The sequence below is a fragment of the Notolepis coatsorum genome (assembly GCF_963971535.1).
Source record: "Notolepis coatsorum genome assembly, chromosome: 2".
In the NCBI taxonomy this organism is placed as follows: Eukaryota; Metazoa; Chordata; class Actinopteri; order Aulopiformes; family Paralepididae; genus Notolepis; species Notolepis coatsorum.
In genome coordinates, this window is record NC_140166.1 from 70,868,215 (window position 1) to 70,887,187 (window position 18,973).

The 18,973-nt window shown below is 47.9% G+C and overlaps 1 protein-coding gene across 1 annotated transcript in view; it reads left to right on the forward strand.

The window, feature by feature from the left end:
• mrvi1 (murine retrovirus integration site 1 homolog) overlaps positions 1 to 18,287 on the forward strand; it is an 80,316-nt gene extending 62,029 nt beyond the window's left edge. The window contains 8 exon segments of the mRNA XM_084307588.1: positions 7,449 to 7,602; positions 7,721 to 7,770; positions 8,448 to 8,612; positions 9,135 to 9,199; positions 12,446 to 12,516; positions 12,518 to 12,566; positions 13,676 to 13,801; positions 17,973 to 18,287. Of these exon segments, the coding sequence (XP_084163714.1) occupies positions 7,449 to 7,602; positions 7,721 to 7,770; positions 8,448 to 8,612; positions 9,135 to 9,199; positions 12,446 to 12,516; positions 12,518 to 12,566; positions 13,676 to 13,801; positions 17,973 to 18,219 (927 nt within the window). The 3' untranslated portion in view covers positions 18,220 to 18,287.
• The last annotated feature ends 686 nt before the right edge of the window (positions 18,288 to 18,973 follow it).

Below are 18,973 nucleotides of genomic sequence, written 5' to 3' on the forward strand. Positions count from 1 at the left end.
CCGCGACCATTAACACTGGTGATCCCTGTGTGTTCTGGACGAGTGGATTTCTCTCTGTCCCGTGTTAAGCCCCTTCTTTCATATCCAAATGAGAGTATTCCTTCACGAGGAGATATGTGCATGGATGTGCGATAGCGGCAGATCCATGTTCAAGTCAGCTACACAGGCCAGTTTGGTATTGTGCTGATTCCGTCGGGTGTTGGTAAAATCACCGTTGTAAAGCAGTGTTGACATCTTGTTTCTCTTTTCTCTTAAAAAGTGAGGAGAGGTTCAGAACGGCGGCCTGTCTAGGTGAGTGTTATGTCATTGTATACATGTTCAGGTGATAGCTGCTTAGCTTACGGTTAGCCAGTCAGCTTTTAGCTGCTGCGTTAGCCTGCTGGGATCGCTGCATGGCCTACTTAGGTTGGGCCTACTGTTAGCCAGTCAGCTGTTAGCTGCGGCGCTAGCATGTCGTGATCACTAGGTAACGTTAGCTTGCTGCTGTAGGCTTCTGGTCGCGTGCGCCGTTAGCTCGGCGTCTCGCGAGCAGGGGCAGTAGCGCCCGAACGGTTGGAGTGGCCGTTAGCTTAATGCTACTCTGTTGAACGTGCTTTGATTGTAACATGTTTTACACTCTTGACTACGACGTCATCCTTGACAGGGGATGTTCGTCGACCCTGCCCTGAGCCAGGACGGCAAGGTTGCGTCAACAAAGAGGACTGTAGTGCGGGTTGGAGCGGCGACGCTGCCCAGTTCGAACAACACAGGAGCGGCTGTGTTCCTACGGTGTCTGTGACTGCACTTCGCTGATCTACGTTCCGGGTAGGACAAGGTTTGACCAGACCTTATAACACGTCTTCTGGTTTTACTTTTCTAAATGTTTTGTGGATAACGATGTTTTCCCAAACGTGTGTTGCTGCAATGCATTTAGGATACGACGCGAGTTATGTGTGTACTGTTTTTGTCACTGGCAGTTAGCTTCTCCGTGCAAATCGGGTTGTTGTTACAGATGTGAAAATGATCTGGTTGTTGTGTGAGAAACATCATGGTGTTTATATGTACCGTGTACTCACAACTAAGGTAACTAACCTATGAAGCTATGCTTGGTGACAAGTGAGTAAAAGAATGTTCTTTTCTCAGCCTGTGATGACAATGAACAGTGTGTTCACATATTAACAGGTTTTCCTGTTTTAACTGGCCGTATTGAGGGTAAAATAAGAGGATTGTGTTTCCCCCCGGTTCCCTGGGGACTTTTTCATCCTCCTATCAGACATGTTGTGCACTAGAATTGTGTCTTTTGTGTGGTAGGGATGCGATGTAACCCTTAGCTTGATTGCTGAGGTTGTGCTAAAACTGCTGGAGAAACTTTATTTTCCTAAAAGAAAAGATGGTTTGGTCGCTGTCGTGTGTGCTTAGCAAGGCCTGTGGCCGATACTAATCGAGAATTATGTATTCTCTCATTGTGAAAAACGGCGTTCCTCTGTAGAGTGTTTTTGCCATTTTTTGTAGGTGATGATGGGTTGTGTGTGTCATGTGACCTACAACTGGGTTGGACTGGCCACAGAAGCACATGTGTATGTTGGACCGGGGCTCTTAGAGCCCTCTCTATTCTGTGTTTTTTCCTTAGTAAAAATCAGATAGCAGGTTAGCTCATGCGCTGTGTGGAGCTGTCAAACGCTTCATAGAGCTGACTATGACTGTGTCATATTCTCTTTTTGTCATTACATCGTATCATGGGTGTGGGGTCGTAAAGGGTTGAACTGGTAACCTTTCCTCTCCCCCTTGTTTCTGTCGGTCAGGGGTACACCCCCTGTCCTTCAAGGTTCCCGTCACGTGGCGGTTCGGCACGTTACGGGGGGGGGGGGGGGGAGGGAGTTTCCTGGTCCCACGGCCTGGTATATTGGGCGTGTGCACCGCAGGAATTCCCCCGCCATAGAGTACGTCACCGTGCGCGTCTCTGTTGGTAGGACTTCCGTGTGCTGTTCAGGTCCATGTGATGGATCTGTTTCAGGGGGGTGGTCAGGGCTCCTCCTCACCAAGCGCCTATTCGGGCCTTCTGTGAGTTCGGACTCCTTCTTCCATGTGAGGGAGCCTCCATCAGAGTACAGAGCCTTCCTCCTCAGATTGTCAAAGTGAGTGGACCCTCTAGAAGGTGTCCTATTCTATTGTATATGTATTCGATTCAATTCGATTGTTGAGTGTGTATGGGTTCAGTGCCTCTTCCCCGGAGAGCCCTAAAACCAATTTTTTACATGGCTCAAGGTGCAATATATTCTTTTCAATCTGTACAGCTCGCGTGGGAAGTCTCTCTGGGGATCCCCGTCTCCTTCCTATGGGAGGGTGGTGGGATGTAAAAATGTGAAATTTTTTTACCCCTGGCTGTGTAGACTGGGTTACATACGGTTGATGCTTCCTTCTTTTCTATTCAAAAAGTGTTGGAGTTAGGAAGTGTCACACCCCTCTTGTCGTTCCCCTGGGAGCCTTGGGGATTCAATGACAGGTCTAAATAGCCTGTTCATTGATGGGGGTGTGTCCCGACGCACGTATAGTGCTAGCTCGCTGTAAACAGGCGACTGACTGGCACGCCTTGGTTGCTTGTGGTTGAAACGGCGTTTTTATAAAGCAACTGAGATGGGGGTTTTTCCTCTTCCGACGACCAAATCCCACGACCTGGGTTGGTTTTTCGACGAATTCTCGTTCATGTCTGGGGGATGATGACGGAATGGATCTGAACATATGTAGAGGGGTCTCACGCCCTTGGGGTGGGCCACCAGGCGCGGTTCGCCCGAACGTCTGGGTGGCGCCTTCTTTTCATGTTAAGATCGACACGCATATCTGCCCTTTCTCCTGGAGTAGGCATGTCGGCGTGGTTAGGGCACGGGACTGGTTCTGGTCACGCTGGTCCGGATCAGTTGAACCCGTTGTCCGCCGGGGATGCAGATCTGCTGTTCTGGTACCCTGAGGGACTTGGGCTTTTTTCAGGGGGAAAAATGCCAGGTCGGTCCGGGTGTCACGGGGTTAAGCGCTATGGGGACCCTGGTTGGGTACGTTTTTACTCAGCACTGTCGTAATGGCTTGCGGCCATGCCAACCTGTACACGCTCGATCTCGTCGGATCTCGGCCGCTACACAGGTTGGTCCTGGTTGGTACTTGGTTGGGAGACCGCCTGGGAAGGCCAGGTGCGGTGTGCTTAGGGGCTGGTTCTCCATTCTTTTTCGCTCCTCTCTCGCGCATGGCGAAGAGGGGCCTGTTGGGGTGGTCTTTGACCTCCTCTGGTGACCCTGTGCTTCCCGTATCGCCAGGCCCGGTCCGAGGTAATGTTCGTCGACCCGTAGGCCTGGGTTAACCCTTTTTTGGAAACTGAGACACTTGTACTGCGGTATAGCCGGTGTATACCCGCAGGTGTGTTTTGGAGTTTTTTCTTGAGGGGTTATAGGAACAACCACCGCATTGGGTAACGCCAAGGTGGTTGATTCCCTGGTGTGTTGGAGCAGTGTCAACTCTCGGGTTCACCGGTTGAGGGTGCCCCTGCACGTTCGTGACGTCTGCCAATCGTGTCAGCCTTCTCTGCCTCAACCCCTCTGGGTGGGGGTTTTTAAATGGAGGCTTGGTCATTCAACAACGCCAGCATACGCCCCTTCTGCCGGCGCGGCTGTGTTCAGCTGTCCCCTCTGGCGCCTGTCTCGTCCGCAGTCTCCAAGCTAGGGTTAACAGCCTGTTGCCTGGTTTTTCCCCGGTGCGCTGCCTGCTTCCGTTGGTTAACCTTTTTTGTGTGCTTACGGCCATGCTGACTGCCTGTTCTGCAGGGTCAGTGTGCCAGGCGGTGTACTATTGGGGGGACAGGGCCCGCTCGGCTTACGGCCATACCAACCTGAACACGCCCGATCTCGGAAGCTAAGCAGGTTCTGGCCTGGTTAGTACTTGGATGGGATGCCGCCTGGGAATACCAGGTGCAGTAACTGAGGGGCCTTTGTCCGAATACGCTGGCGATGTGGGGGGCGGGGCACTACGTGCCCACCTGGTGGGGTCTTGATGCTGGCATCATGGACTTCTCCGGGCCCCCATTCCAGGGAGTCCAGTCCTTTTGGTGGGTCTGGGTCTTCCTTCGCGCTCCGCTGCTACGGCCTTGCCACGGGGTTGGGTTTGCCCTTGACCCCGTGATTCTGGGGGCAGTAACGAGGTTGTTCCTCCGTTCGTTCCCGGGTGGCATGCGGGTTGTGCGTGTGTGTAGTCGTGGGGTCAAGCCACGGTCTGCTCACCCTGTGCTTTGAGTTGCTTGAGTGCCTCTTCGCACGGTCGGGTCCGTCGCCCTCCCGTGAAGCCCCTAATAGGGGGGATGCCCTCCATTAGGGGGGGTCGGGGGGGCTCGGCCCTCCCTGTTCTGATGGTTGTGGGGGGCTGTCAGCGGGGTGTATTTGTCAGCCAGCGGCTCCGCTTGGCCTCCCTTTGTGCAGTGTGATGCCAAGCAGAGCCCCTAACGGAACAGAACGTTAGGTTATGGCTATAACCAAGTTCTGTTAGTTAGGGGTGACGCTTGGCATCAGACGGCCGCTGCAGCCCTTGACCTCACCTTGTGGTGAAAGCTTGGGAAGGAGGAGAGCAGGTGACCACACACCTGCTTATGAAGGTAAGCTGATGAGGGGTGTGGTCAGACTAATACTGGTATTAAAGGTACATTTGTGGAATTTATTCAGTGCGCGTGCACGTACGCGAGGGAGTGCAGTGTGATGCCAAGCGTCACCCCTAACTAACAGAACTTGGTTATAGCCATAACCTAACGTTAAAACACCTTTACTCAGCATGTACTCACTGTTTCAGTAGCCTTAACCAGTTAAAACACCTTTACTCAGCATGTACTCACTGTTTCAGTAGCCTTAACCAGTTAAAACACCTTTACTCAGCATGTACTCACTGCTACGTGAACCTTTAGATGCTTGGTACTGAATGATGCGTTACACAAACAGGCCACTCCTGTGAGGCCAGGCTTCCTTCAGTAGCCAGTAGGATGTAAACCTATATGCTTGGTACAGAAGAGCACTTCCTAGAACTATCCCACTGCTGGATATTCTCTTTTTATTATACTGTAAATGTTATATTCCTATGAGTGAAACTTTGTTCACAGAAAGACTTGGTTTACATTAGTCATTTAGCTGACGCTTTTATCCAAAGCGACTTACAAGTTGCGTACAACAAGTCAGCAGGAAGGGTACAACTCTTTTGAAGCCTTACATTTGAATGTAAAGTCAAATGATTGGCTGTAGGCCAGCTGGGTTGGCAGTGGACTAAGCACTCGCATGGTACCAAAGCACCTCAAAGGCGCTAAAAACAAAATTACAAACATCTCAAAACAAACTGGTCAGACTACTGCTTGACCTTGCTCCTAGAACCCACCTCACCCCTGCCCACTTTGACAACCTAGGATGGCTTAGAGTAGACGACAGAGTACAGCAACTTGCAATGGCCCTGGTCTACAAGATACACTACACGACCAAGGTACCCATGTACATGTCAAAATACTTCCCAAAGGTCAGTGAATACCACGACCACAACACCAGAGGGAGCTCCACAAATCATGTTAAACCCAGATTCGGCTCAAACAAGGGACTAAACACGTTTCGCAATTATGCCACATCAATGTGGAACGCCCTACCCAAAGCTGAAAAGGAATGTGAATCACTACCCACTTTCAAAACCACTCTCAAAGAACACCTACGGGGGACTGCAATTAGAAACTGGCCCCTGTAAATGTACTAACACAACCCCCTCCAATGTACAGTAAATGACCAAGTATGGTTTTGTCAATATTCCAATGTACAGTTTTGCTTGTACAGTTGTACAGTGTTCCCCACCCACCCCTCCTACCCCCCCGACCCCTCCTACCCAACCCCCCCCCCCCCCCCAACCCCACCCACCCAACCACCTCCAATGTATAGCCCCCCCCCACCCAACCTCCCCCAATGTACAGTTTTTACGTCAAATGTATATACTCTCTTTTCTGGACTCTTTTTGTATCACAAACAGTACTGTATTTGCAAATCTGGTATGTCATAAATGTATAGATGTAGCAGTACTGTCTATCTGTATGTCATATATGTACTGATGAATTGAAAATGGGGGACCCTGATGTAAACAAGACGAAAGTCTTTCTCTGGTCTGCATCCCCTTAACAATTGTGTGTATTGAGCTGTACTGTAGTGTACCCATTCTGCAATCTGTTAATAAAGTTTTCAATCAATCAATCAATCAATACCATCGCAGAGACTCTGGGATCGAATCCAGCTGTCAGCGGTACCATCCGGCTTGGTCAGTCGTCCCTACTAACACAATTGGCAGCGTTAGCGGGTGGGAAGCCGGCGGGGTATGTGTCCTGGTCGTTGTAAACTGCGACTCCTACTGGTCGGTCGGGGCGCCTGTTCAGCAGGGAGGGGATCTGGGGGGAAGTAGCGTGAACCTCCGCATGCGTTACGTTCCCCCAGTGAAACTCCTCGCTGTCAGGTGAAAAGAAGCGGCTGGCGACTCCACATGTATCGGAGGAGGCATGTGTTAGTTCTACACCCTCCCCAGGCCGACAGTGGGGCAATGCGCACAACGACCAGGAAGGGAATTGGCATAACGACAAAAATTGGGATGAGTGAAAAATACAGAAAAGCCCAAAAATAAATAGAATACAAAAAAATTTAAAAGAAATGTATGATTGGCTGTAAAGAATAGTTAAATTCTTTATGAAAAAAGGACCACTTCCCATTCCTCTGCACTAACATACTGAAAAGGGATCACTTCCCATTCCTCTGCACTAACATACTGAAAAGGGATCACTTCCCATTCCGCTGCACTAACATACTGAAAAGGGATCACTTCCCATTCCGCTGCACTAACCTACTGAAAAGGGATCACTTCCCATTCCTCTGCACTGACATACTGAAAAGGGATCACTTCCCATTCCTCTGCACTAACATACTGAAAAGGGATCACTTCCCATTCCTCTGCACTAACATACTGTAAAGGGATCACTTCCCATTCCTCTGCACTAACCTACTGAAAAGGGATCACTTCCCATTCCTCTGCACTAACATACTGAAAAGGGATCACTTCCCATTCCTCTGCACTAACATACTGAAAAGGGATCACTTCCCATTCCTCTGCACTAACATACTGTAACGCAAGCTTGTATTTTTTTCCCCAACGTTCCTGGCCAAATTCCCAATCAGGTCTCTGACATCAAGGCCACCTAATCATCCCTCCCCCCTTAATTGGCTGATATCAATCCCTGTCTCCTGAGCCGTTCAGCCACTGTGTAGTGTGATGTGTGCCTGGTGCCAGTGTATGGAAGCCATTGAGCCTGCGTAGCCCAAGGCTGGGTGCTACCAGTGGTGGTGAAGGAGGCAATTTCTTATGGGGAGCGCTTTGAGTGTCTAGAAAAGCGCTATATAAATGTAATGAATTATTACTATTATTATTTTGTGCAGGAGAAACGTATGAACAAGGCCACAGAGGTGATGATGCAGTATGTGGAGAACCTGAAGAGGACCTACGAGAAGGACCACGCGGAGCTGATGGAGTTCAAGAAGCTAGCTAACCAGAACTCCGTCCGCTGCTATGGGGGATCCATTGACACTGGAGGTACAGCTGAAGACACACAAGAGAGGAACTGAAGCTTCCAAATGATTTCACGCCAACCGTGGTTGATGTTCTCGTGTAACCTCGTCTTGTCTTTTGTGTGTCCTTTGTGTTTGTATAGATGACGGCATTCCACGACCATCAAGATCCATGTCTCTCACACTTGGAAAGGTAATGAGCTTAAAGAAGTGTTTGCTTGGGAGGGGGGGGGGGGGGGGGCTACGTGGTGCAGTGGGCAAGGCGCTCACCACGAATACTGGAGACTGGGCTCGAACAGGTAAGCCTCCCTGTTCGAGCCCAGCGCTCCACATTGCTTTCAGTTTAGCTGGTCGTCCGCACTAATACACATTGGCAGTATTAGGGGGAGGGAAACTGATGGGTGGGGATCGGGCGTTGTGGACAGCGACTCCTACAGGTCGGTTGGTGTGCCTGCGCAGTAGAATCAGGAAGCGGGGCCCCTCCAAAGCCCAGACCCCTGACGCTGATAGATCGAGCCGCGCAGGTGGAAAGATGCGACTGCTGTTACCTCGAGTATCGGAGGGGACTCGTGCTATGTATGACTTAGTCCACATTGCAGCCGGCTTGTGGGAGGCAAGAAACAGCGTTCAAAGACAGGGGAGGGTTGAATTGGATGATACAAAAATTGGGATGGGAGAAAAATTTTAAATGGGAGAAAAAGTGGATAAAAAAAAAAGGTGTTTGCTTGGTGCAGTGCTGTACGTCTCTAAAGGTGTGAAGTTGTCATAATCATAATACCACCACCGCTCACATGTTTTACCCCTGTCCTTTTCACCACTGCGTGTCGTCTCGTTCCCCTTTCTCTCTTTCTCCCGCCCGTTCCTCATCAGGCGTTGCCCAGACGCAGGGTCAGTGTGGCCGTGGTACCTAAGTTTAACCTGCTGAATATCCCTGGTCAGACCCCAGCCATGGCAGGCCCAGGCCCCACAATCATCATGGGACCCACCCTCGGCCCTCACTTTGGACCCACCACTGGCGCTGCACTTCCTGTCCTGGTAGGTATAGCTCTCTCTCAGAGCTGTCTCGTAGATATCATGCTAGAAGCTAGGTATCATAGCTGTCTCATAGATATCATGCTAGAAGCTAGGTATCATAGCTGTCTCGTAGATATCATGCTAGAAGCTAGGTATCATAGCTGTCTTGTAGATATCATGCTAGAAGCTAGGTATAGCTGTCTCGTAGATATCATGCTAGAAGCTAGGTATCAGAGCTGTCTCGTAGATATCACGCTAGAAGCTAGGTATCATAGCTGTCTCGTAGATATCATGCTAGAAGCTAGGTATCATAGCTGTCTCGTAGATATCATGCTAGAAGCTAGGTATCAGAGCTGTCTCATAGATATCATGCTAGAAGCTAGGTATCATAGCTGTCTCGTAGATATCATGCTAGAAGCTAGGTATCATAGCTGTCTCATAATGGTAAAATGTATCTGCTGTAGAAATAGCTTCTCCGTCAATCTAATCATAACTCCATTCAATGTTTATCATTCTTATCAGCAATATTCTTCCGTCTTTCAGTGTGAAGCGAATGACTTGAAAAGCAGTGCTCATGCAGAAACGGCACCACCGGCCGTGACGGAAAGGTACGTGCTGTCCTACAGTCTGATTTATACTCATCATTCTGTATCTATGTCATCACACCCACGCTCTATCAGGTCAGTCCACAATTCCTTGAAACAATGAGCCAAGATGGGCCTCAACCCTGATAAAAAAAAATAACATTTCGTGCCGCCTCAGGATTTTGTGTTGTTCATGTGACCTTCTCCAGGATGAGATCCCTGGGGATCAGCGCAGAGGGATCTCATGTACTGTAGCAAGAGACTAGGGTCCTATTATTACACAGAGAGAACACCGCAGTAGTGAACAACACTGACACACTACAGAGGGAACACACAGCAGTATTGTGCAAAACTGACACAGTAATGATAATAATAAACTTTATTTGTATAGCACCTTTCATACATAAACTGCAGCTTCACAACAGAAAAAAGACAGGCATAAAATGAGCACATAAAGTGCAGACATATAAAATCACAGTGTTTCACATTAGGATCTAACATCCCAACAGGCCACCTTGTTTATGGTTTGATTCAGTTTTAAATAGACAATGATAAAAAGAGTAAGATAAAAATAGACAGAGTAAAATAGTGCAGTGTAATAAAATAGTAGAATAGAATAGATTTAAAAAAGAAATCAGTGCAATAAAATAGTTCTGGATTACTGTTCAACAGTTCAAAGTCGTCTTTACCTTCTCTGTTTGGTATATATCAGTACAGAGAACACAGAGCAGTATTGTGCAACACTGACACACTACAGAGAGAACACGGAGCAGTATTGTGCAACACTGACACACTACAGAGAACACAGAGCAGTATTGTGCAACACTGACACACTACAGAGAGAACACGGAGCAGTATTATGCAACACTGACACACTACAGAGAGAACACAGAGCAGTATTGTGCAACACTGACACACTACAGAGAGAACACGGAGCAGTATTGTGCAACACTGACACACTACAGAGAACACAGAGCAGTATTGTACAACACTGACACTACAGAGAGAACACAGAGCAGTATTGTGCAACACTGACACAGTACAGAGAGAACACAGAGCAGTATTGTGCAACACTGACACACTACAGAGAGAATACAGAGCAGTATTGTACAACACTGACACACTACAGAGAACACAGAGCAGTATTGTACAAAACACTGACACACTATACAGACTTATGCAACTGCATTATATATGTGCTGGAAATAACCCTGCACGCATTCCATGAAAACCCAGCTGCAGCAGCTGATTGATATGCTATTCTCAGTTGTAATGTAAACATGCGGGCTGTGGGGCTGACAGAGCCCAGGCCACACGGCTCCATTCATGGACTTGTTAGAAGGTGAGTTTGAGTAAAGCTCTCGAGTATTTGAGTCGTGAAACAGCTTCCCTGGTGAGAGAGAGAGAGAGAGAGAGAGAGAGAGAGAGAGAGAGAGAGAGAGAGAGAGAGAGAGAGAGAGAGAGAGAGAGAGAGAGAGATGTAATAAATCCAATAATATTATATGGCAGTGAAGTGTGGGGTCCATTAACTAACCAAGACTTCCCAAAATGGGAAAAACACCCATTAGAAGTACTGCATGCAGAATTGTGCAAAAACCTACTTAGGGTCCACAGACACACTGCCAATAATGCATGCAGGGCAGAACTTGGCCAATACCCCCTAATCATTCAAATTCAAAAGCGAGCCATAACATTTTATACACACCTCCAATCAAGTGACCCTCACTCCTACCACTACAAAGCCCTTCAGAGCCAAGAGATGAACCCAGATAAGAGTCCCCTCTGCCAGCTAGTCAGAAATCTCTGCCCACAAACGCTTCAGGACAGACACCAAGAAATCTGGCCCAACCAAATAATCTCAAAACAAAAAGAAAATTATATAGAATATTGGAACAAATCAACCAAATCTCAAAGTAAATTAGAATTCTATTTGACCCTAAACAGAGAGTACACGGTGGCAGAATACCTGACCACTGTGAATGAGATAAAATTAAGAAAAACATTGACACGGTACAGACTGAGTGGACATAGTCTAGCCATAGAAACAGGCCGTCACAGGCAAAACTGGCTGCCCAGAGAGGCCAGGCTGTGTTCACTTTGCCATCAGGGGGATGTTGAGACAGAACCTCACTTCCTGCTATACTGTGAGAAATACAAGGATCTAAGAGAAGTCTTCTTTGATAAAATAAATAAAATTATGCACAGTTTATCCATCTCCCTGATCACCAAAAGCTGCTATATATGTGTGGGGAGAAAAGTCAGTGTACAGCATTAGCTGCAAAATATGTAGATGGTTGTCACACAATAAGAGAACAAGCTCTGTAAATGTATCTGAGTGGCCACACTTGAAAAATGACTACCCGATCGAGTGACTATTTTGTAAATTAATATGTTTCTTGTTGATTGTCTCTACTGTTATTACTAATATTATGATATTTTATTGCTTAATATATATGTTATTATTTGTATGTTGAACTTGCTTTGGCAATAAGTATGTTAATATTTCATGCCAATAAAGCCTATTTGAATTGAATTGAGAGAGAGAGAGAGAGAGAGAGAGAGAGGAGAGAGAGAGAGAGAGAGAGAGAGAGAGAGAGAGAGAGAGAGAGAGAGAGACTCTGAGAGAGAGAGAGAGAGAGAGAGAGAGAGAGAGAGAGAGAGGCAACAACAACAATGGCCACTCTTCGAGAGCGAGAGAGATAGATAGAGAGAGAGCGAGAGAGATAGAGAGAGAAAGAGGGAGAGAGAGAGAGAGTCTGAGACTTGTGAGAGAGAGAGAGAGAGAGAGAGAGAGAGAGAGAGAGAGAGAGAGAGAGAGAGAGAGGGGGGGGGGGGGGGGGGGGGAGAGAGGGAGAGAGAGGCAACAACAACAAGGGCCACTCACCGAGAGAGAGAGAGAGAGAGAGAGAGAGAGAGAGAGAGAGAGAGAGAGAGAGAGGGGCAACAACAACAACAAGGGCCACTCTCCGAGAGCGAGAGAGCGAGGCAATAACAACCGTGCAAAGTGCCGCTCCGTTGAGAGCTCTCCGACATTTTTAAAGAGTTCCCCGTGTCCTTCGCGGGGATGCCGTCTTCGATCGCACCTGCACACACGCTCCCCTTTACAGCCGCGCTCCGGCCACGTTAACATTACCGCAAGGCCGCGGTGTTGTTGTGACGGAACGCCTAATCTTTATTAACCGCGCACTCCGCTCGGGCAATATAACATCTGACGGTGTGTGTGAGAGGCCGGGGAGCTGATTGTTCTTTCCTTTTTCTGAAACAATGCAGTGGAAAGAGTGCTCCAGGGCAGGAAGGTGAGCCATCTGTGGCCGTTCAAGCCGTCGGTCAACCTGGACGAGATCCGAGCGGAGATCAAGGCGAAGATAGAGGAGGAGGCCTACAGTAAAGGGTGAGGGCCCTTTCACTTGGGTATCCCTTTGACCAGCGTGTTAACACACTCTCTGCATGCTGACAGGACACTGACTACAGTAAAGGGTGAGGGCCCTTTCACTTGGGTATCCCTTTGACCAGCGTGTTAACACACTCTCTGCACGCTGACAGGACACTACAGTAAAGGGTGAGGGCCCTTTCACTTGGACCTGTAATCACCTTGACCAGCGTGTTAACACACTCTCTGCATGCTGACAGGACACTGACTACAGTAAAGGGTGAGGGCCCTTTCACTTGGGTATCCCTTTGACCAGCGTGTTAACACACTCTCTGCATGCTGACAGGACACTGACTACAGTAAAGGGTGAGGCGCGGCTGGGTGGCGCAGCGGATTAAGCGCTCGTCACCAACGTGTGAGACACTGGTATCGAATCCGGCTGTCAGCATTGCCTGCGGCTTGGCCGGCCGTCATACTGGCTCAATTGGCAGAGTCAGCGGGAGGGGAGTCGATGGGTGGTAATCTGGTCGTTGTAAACAGCGACTCCTACAGGTCGGTCAGGGCGCCTGCACAGCGTGGAAGGGAGATGGTGAGGGTAGTGTGAGCCTCCCACACGTTACACCTCACCAATGAGAGTCCGCGCTGGCAGGTGAAAAGAAGTGGCTGGCTGACATGCGATAGTATCTATCAACCCTCCCTAGACCGACCAGTGGGGGGCACATGCAAGCAACGACCAGGAAGGGGAGGGGGGAATTGGCACGACTAAATTGGGATGGGAGAAAAACACAGAAAAACAGGAGGAGAAAAAGTGGATCCAAAAAGAAAAGTAAAGGGTGAGGCCCTTTCACCTGGACCTGTATCACTTGTATCAGCATGTTAACACTCTCTGCACCCTGACAGGACACTGACTCGTCATAACTGTATGTCGCAACGGCCCATCCAAACGGTACATTTAATGTCAACGTGATTTATCATTCATGTAAACCCAGTCGTGAAAACGCTTGGCTATATTCGGAGACATTTACACTGTAAAAACAGTAGAGGCGCTGGTCTTTATTCGTCACTGTCCCCGTCACTATAGGACTTGTGTGTATGAGACCGTTTTGTTGACAGACTTTTCCCAAACACAGTTACCAAGAGGGACTAAAACAGACTAAAGACCAGGAAGTGAAGGAGGAGAAGGAAAAAGTTGAGGAGAAGGTTCTGGAATCTGAGAATAAGGACGAGGAGTGTGGAAGAGTGAGTAAGAGCAGCAGGTGAGTTTTCCGCTTCACACTGTATATACATATTTACATTTATATATTTACAGCATATATATATATACATTATTTGTCTGAATTTACCTGCATATAACCCCTCTATATACTTGCTTGTACACCTTCATATTACACATCACTCTGTATGATAGCAATATGTACAATAATGTACAATAATGCTGTATATACCATATATATTTATTCTCACCGCATCATACCTATCCACACACGTCTGTACTTACCACAGACTGGTCTGTTTTTAAATGTGAGGACCTTGACCAATACTGTGATGCTGTCATTGGATATATCAACCTTTGTATTGACTTGTGCATTCCCCGCAAGGTGGTTAAGCAATACTCAAACCAAAAACCATGGCTTAACTCTGATGTTAGACTCAAACTTACTGAACGAGCTACTGCTTTTAAATCTGGGGATGCAACCAGTTATAAACTGGCTAGATACTCGCTGGAGTGGTCAATAAAAGCCGCAAAGCGCTCCTATGGAGAACGTATTGAAGGAAATTTTTCTGGCAGTGACCCCCGTCGGATGTGGCAGGGACTGAACACTATCACTTCCTACAAGCCCAGGGGCCTCGCCTCTGCTGAAGGTGATCACTCGCTTCCCGGTAGACTGAATAACTTTTACTCCAGATTTGATTAAAGTAACACAGAGCGTCCTGTTTTTATTCCTTCCAACTCCAGTGACTTGTCTGGGCTGACTGTCACAGAACATGAGGTGCGCAAGGTCCTGTCCAGTACTAAGGCTAGGAAAGCCACTGGCCCGGACGGCATTCCTCCCAGGGCCGTCAGACTCTGCTCTGAGCAGCTTGCCCCTGTGCTCACAGACCTTTTTAATATGTCACTGGAGCGCCGCCTTGTTCCAAGGAGCTTCAAGGAATCTACTATCATTCCGGTTCCCAAGAAATCACCTGTGACTTGTCTTAATGATTACAGACCTATTGCTCTAACCTCAGTTTTAATGAAATGTTTAGAGCGGCTAGTGCTGAATTATATAAAAGGTCAGATTCCTACCTGTCTTGATCCCTGGCAGTTCGCCTACAAGAAAAATAGATCAGTAGATGATGCTATTTCCTTAGCTCTTAATAATGTGTATGAACACTTAGATAAGAAAAACTCCTATGTTAGAATGCTTTTTATCGATTATAGCTCTGCTTTATACGATTATTCCATCTAATCTGATCCACAAACTTCAGTGTCTGGGTCTATGCGACGCTATCTGTGAATGGATTCTTAGCTTTTTAATTTTGAGACCTCAAAGAGTCAGGATTGGAAACAATATGTCTGATGAACTTGTTTTAAGTACTGGTTCTCCACAAGGCTGCATTCTCAGCCCTTTACTGTTCTCTCTCTGCACTCATGACTGTACTGCTTCCTATGATAACAATCTGATAGTAAAGTATGCTGATGATACCACGGCCATTGGGCGTATAAACTCAAATGACAAGTCATTTTACAGATCAGAGGTGCAGAACCTAGTTAGGTGGAGTGAGACCAATAACCTCACCCTGAATGCTTCCAAAACTAAGGAGCTAGTCATCGATTTTAGACGTAGCAAGGTTCTCCTCATTACCATAAATGGCTCAGAGGTGGAGATGGTGAGCAGTTTTAAATTTCTTGGGGTCACTATTTCAAATTACCTGAGCTGGCACTCCAATACCAGAACCATTGTTAAAAAGTCCCAGCAACGTCTTTTCTTTCTCAGGAAACTGAAAGACTTCACAAATAACAGGGTGATTCTACACAACTTCTATTGCTGTGTGATCGAGAGCGTTCTTACTTCCTCCTGTTTGGTAACATCACAGACCAGGAGAAAAAATCTCTGAATAGAATTGTGCGTCTTGCACGCAAGACAATCGGGTCTAGCCTGCCAGCTCTAGAAGAGATCTATGGTGCTGCTTTCCCGTGCCTCTGGCATTATCAACGACCCCTCTGATCACCCAGCCGCAGGCCTCTTTGTCCCCCTCCCCTCGGGCAGACGTTACCGCTCTATCACATGCTTTACCTCTCGGTTTACAAAGAGCTTTTTCCCCAGTGCTGTGCGGAGCCTGAATGACTCCAAAGGCTAGTTTTGTATTTTATCCTATTTTGTTTCTGTGTTTTTATTAGTGTTATTAGTCAGGTTTGTGGAAGTGCTGTTTTTTGTGTGTCTGTGCATCATGCACTTTGATTATATGCACTTGTGACGGATCATATTGGTCTGCGTTGTGTTGATGTTAAATGTTAATGTCCCAAGGGGGAGTCGAACAGGGGGCTCGCGCCGCGGGCGACGACACAGGCCGCTGCACTAAGAAGTGAATTCACTCCTAACTACCGTACCTATGCGTCTGTTAACCCTGTTATGAGGAAGTGAGTTTAATTTACCAGCCCGCACTGCCACAGTCACTCGTCAACACACCTGTTTTTCCGTGACTGTGGACATACCCACGGGCTTCCCCGTTATACTCACCTCCCTAAACTCACGCACCTCAGGACATCCGGGTCACTGGGTATCACTGTGACGGATCATACTGGGTCTGCGTTGTGTTTGATGTTAAATGAGAATGTCCCGAGGGGGAGTCGAACAGGGGAGCTCCCGCGCCGCGGGCAACGACACAGGCCGCTGCACTAAGAAGTGAATTCACTCCTAACTACCGTACCTATGCGTCTGTTAACCCTGTTATGAGGAAGTGAGTTTAACTTACCAGCCCGCAATGCCACAGTCACTCGTCAACACCCCTGTTTCCGTGACTGTGGACATACCCACAGGCTTCCCCGTTACACTCACCTCCCTAAACTCACGCCCCTCAGGACATCCGGGTCACTGGGCACCACTGTGACGGATCATACTGGGTCTGCGTTGTGTTTGATGTTAAATGAGAATGTCCCGAGGGGGAGTCGAACAGGGGGCTCCCGCGTCCGTGGGCGACGACACAGGCCGCTGCACTAAGAAGTGAATTCACTCCTAACTACCGTACCTATGCGTCTGTTAACCCTGTTATGGGGAAGTGAGTTTAATTTACCAGCCCGCACTGCCACAGTCACTCGTCAACACACCTGTTTCCGTGACTGTGGACATACCCACGGGCTTCCCCGTTACACACTTTTACTGTAATTTGTGCCACTATGCACTTAACTATGATATGCATTGGGGCGGCTAGGTGGTGTAGTGGGCAAGGCGCTCGCCATCAACGCTGGAGACGCTGGGTTTGAATCCAGCTCTCGGTGTTGCTATCAGCTTGGCTGGTCGTTCATACTAACACAATTGGCAGTATTAGGGGGTGGGGAAAGCTGGTGGGTGGGTCCTGGGCGTTGTGGACAGTGACCCCTACAGTTCGGTCGGGGCGCCTGCACAGCGAGGGTAGGATCTGGAGGGAGGTAGTGTGACCTTCCACACGTTACACTCTCCCGGTGAGAATCTGCGCTGCCAGGCTGGCTGCTGGCTGGCTGCACATGCGTCGGAAGAAAGCATGTGACAGTCTCCGGCCTCCCGGACCAACAGTAGGGGGGAGTGCGCAACAACCAGGAAGGGGGTTGGGAATTGGCATAACAACTAAAACAGTGGGATGGGAGAAAAATCGGAAAAAGGAGGGGAAAAAAAGATAATAATAAAAAAAAAAACTATGATATGCACTTTTAGGGGATGTTGATATCAATTTTAGCATTTGTCCTTTTATACTGTCTGTGTTTTTACATATTTTTCCTATACCGTTTCTACTCTGCTCCTGTATTGGATTAGTTGTAGACACACAGTGTTTGCTCTGTACCTGTATTCCAATGTGGATTCGTCCATACATGGCAAATAAAATCTTTGACCTTTTCTTTGACCTTTGACCTTACATAGTCCTTTACTATATCTATATCTGTACATATCCTACTCTTACTAGTTACTGGCCAGTATGACTACTACCATACTGTCCTTCTGTCTGTATCACTGTACGTATTATACTACAACTCTGTACATACATCTGATTAGCACTACACTAAGTAGTACTAATTTATATATTTTATACCTAGTTTAATCACCTGTACATTGTAGCCTATATTGCTGTTGCACTTTACTGCTACATTTGCACTTAGGTTGGATGCCAAACTTATTTTCGATGATGACAATACATTTGAATCTAATCTAATCTATAACATGTAACACAGTGATTTGTCGTCCTCTCTCGCAGTAAGATGGAGGAGGTCCTGGTCGTCCTCGACCGACTCTGCCCCAAGACCTTCTGCGGCACCCGGCTTTTCTGGATAGTCCTGACGTTGTTCCTGGCGATGTTCCTGGTCGTCAACATTGTTACGTTCTTCAGTGACTGGTACAGTGGCCACGGGGACATGTCGGCAGAGAAGGCCATGGTCCAGAGCAAGAAGAAGATCTTCGGACTCAATGTAGCAGTGCAGCCAAAGAACCCCACGACGGAATAACAAAGAGACTGCCGCTCGCCAGCCCCTTTCGTGACTGTGATGCACCGAGTGAATCCACAGTCACTTCCTAGCCCATAGCAAACCAACCTATGTTGACCATGAAGGACTGGTTCTGCCCGAACCGTTCGTTATACAAGTATCACAGAGACATTTCAAAGGTACTCACAGTTGCACGAGGGTTTCGGACAAAAATACGTGATGGTTTGAAAGCTCGGCGTTGCTAATAAACATTTTAAATATGTTTTATAAACTAGTCAACACTGCTCAAAATAGCTTTATTTCCGTATTTGGCTGCCTGGTGCGCCTGCGCTGTGATCACAGCGCATGCGCATCATGCACCCAATGCCGGAAATAATGCAGTGTTGACCAGTTTATAAAACATATTTCAAATGTTTATTAGCAACACCGAGCTTTCAAACCATCACATACTTTTTTCCCAAACCCTCGTGCAACTGTGAGTACCTTTGAAATGTCTCTGTGATACTTGTATAACGAACGGTTCGGGCAGAACCAGTCCTTCATGGTCAACATAGGTTGGTTTTGCTATGGGCTAGGAAGTGACTGTGGATTCACTCGGTGCATCACAGTCACGAAAGGGGCTACCCGCTTGCCTGCCAAGTAACTCTGCGCTCCAAAACTCTCCCTCTTCCTGCCGTTCGCCGAATTCACGCGGCGGCCATTTTGCTCTTCACGCCGTGCGTCAGGTTCATGTCGGCCGAGCACGACACGAAGAGCAAAATGGACGCTGTGTGAA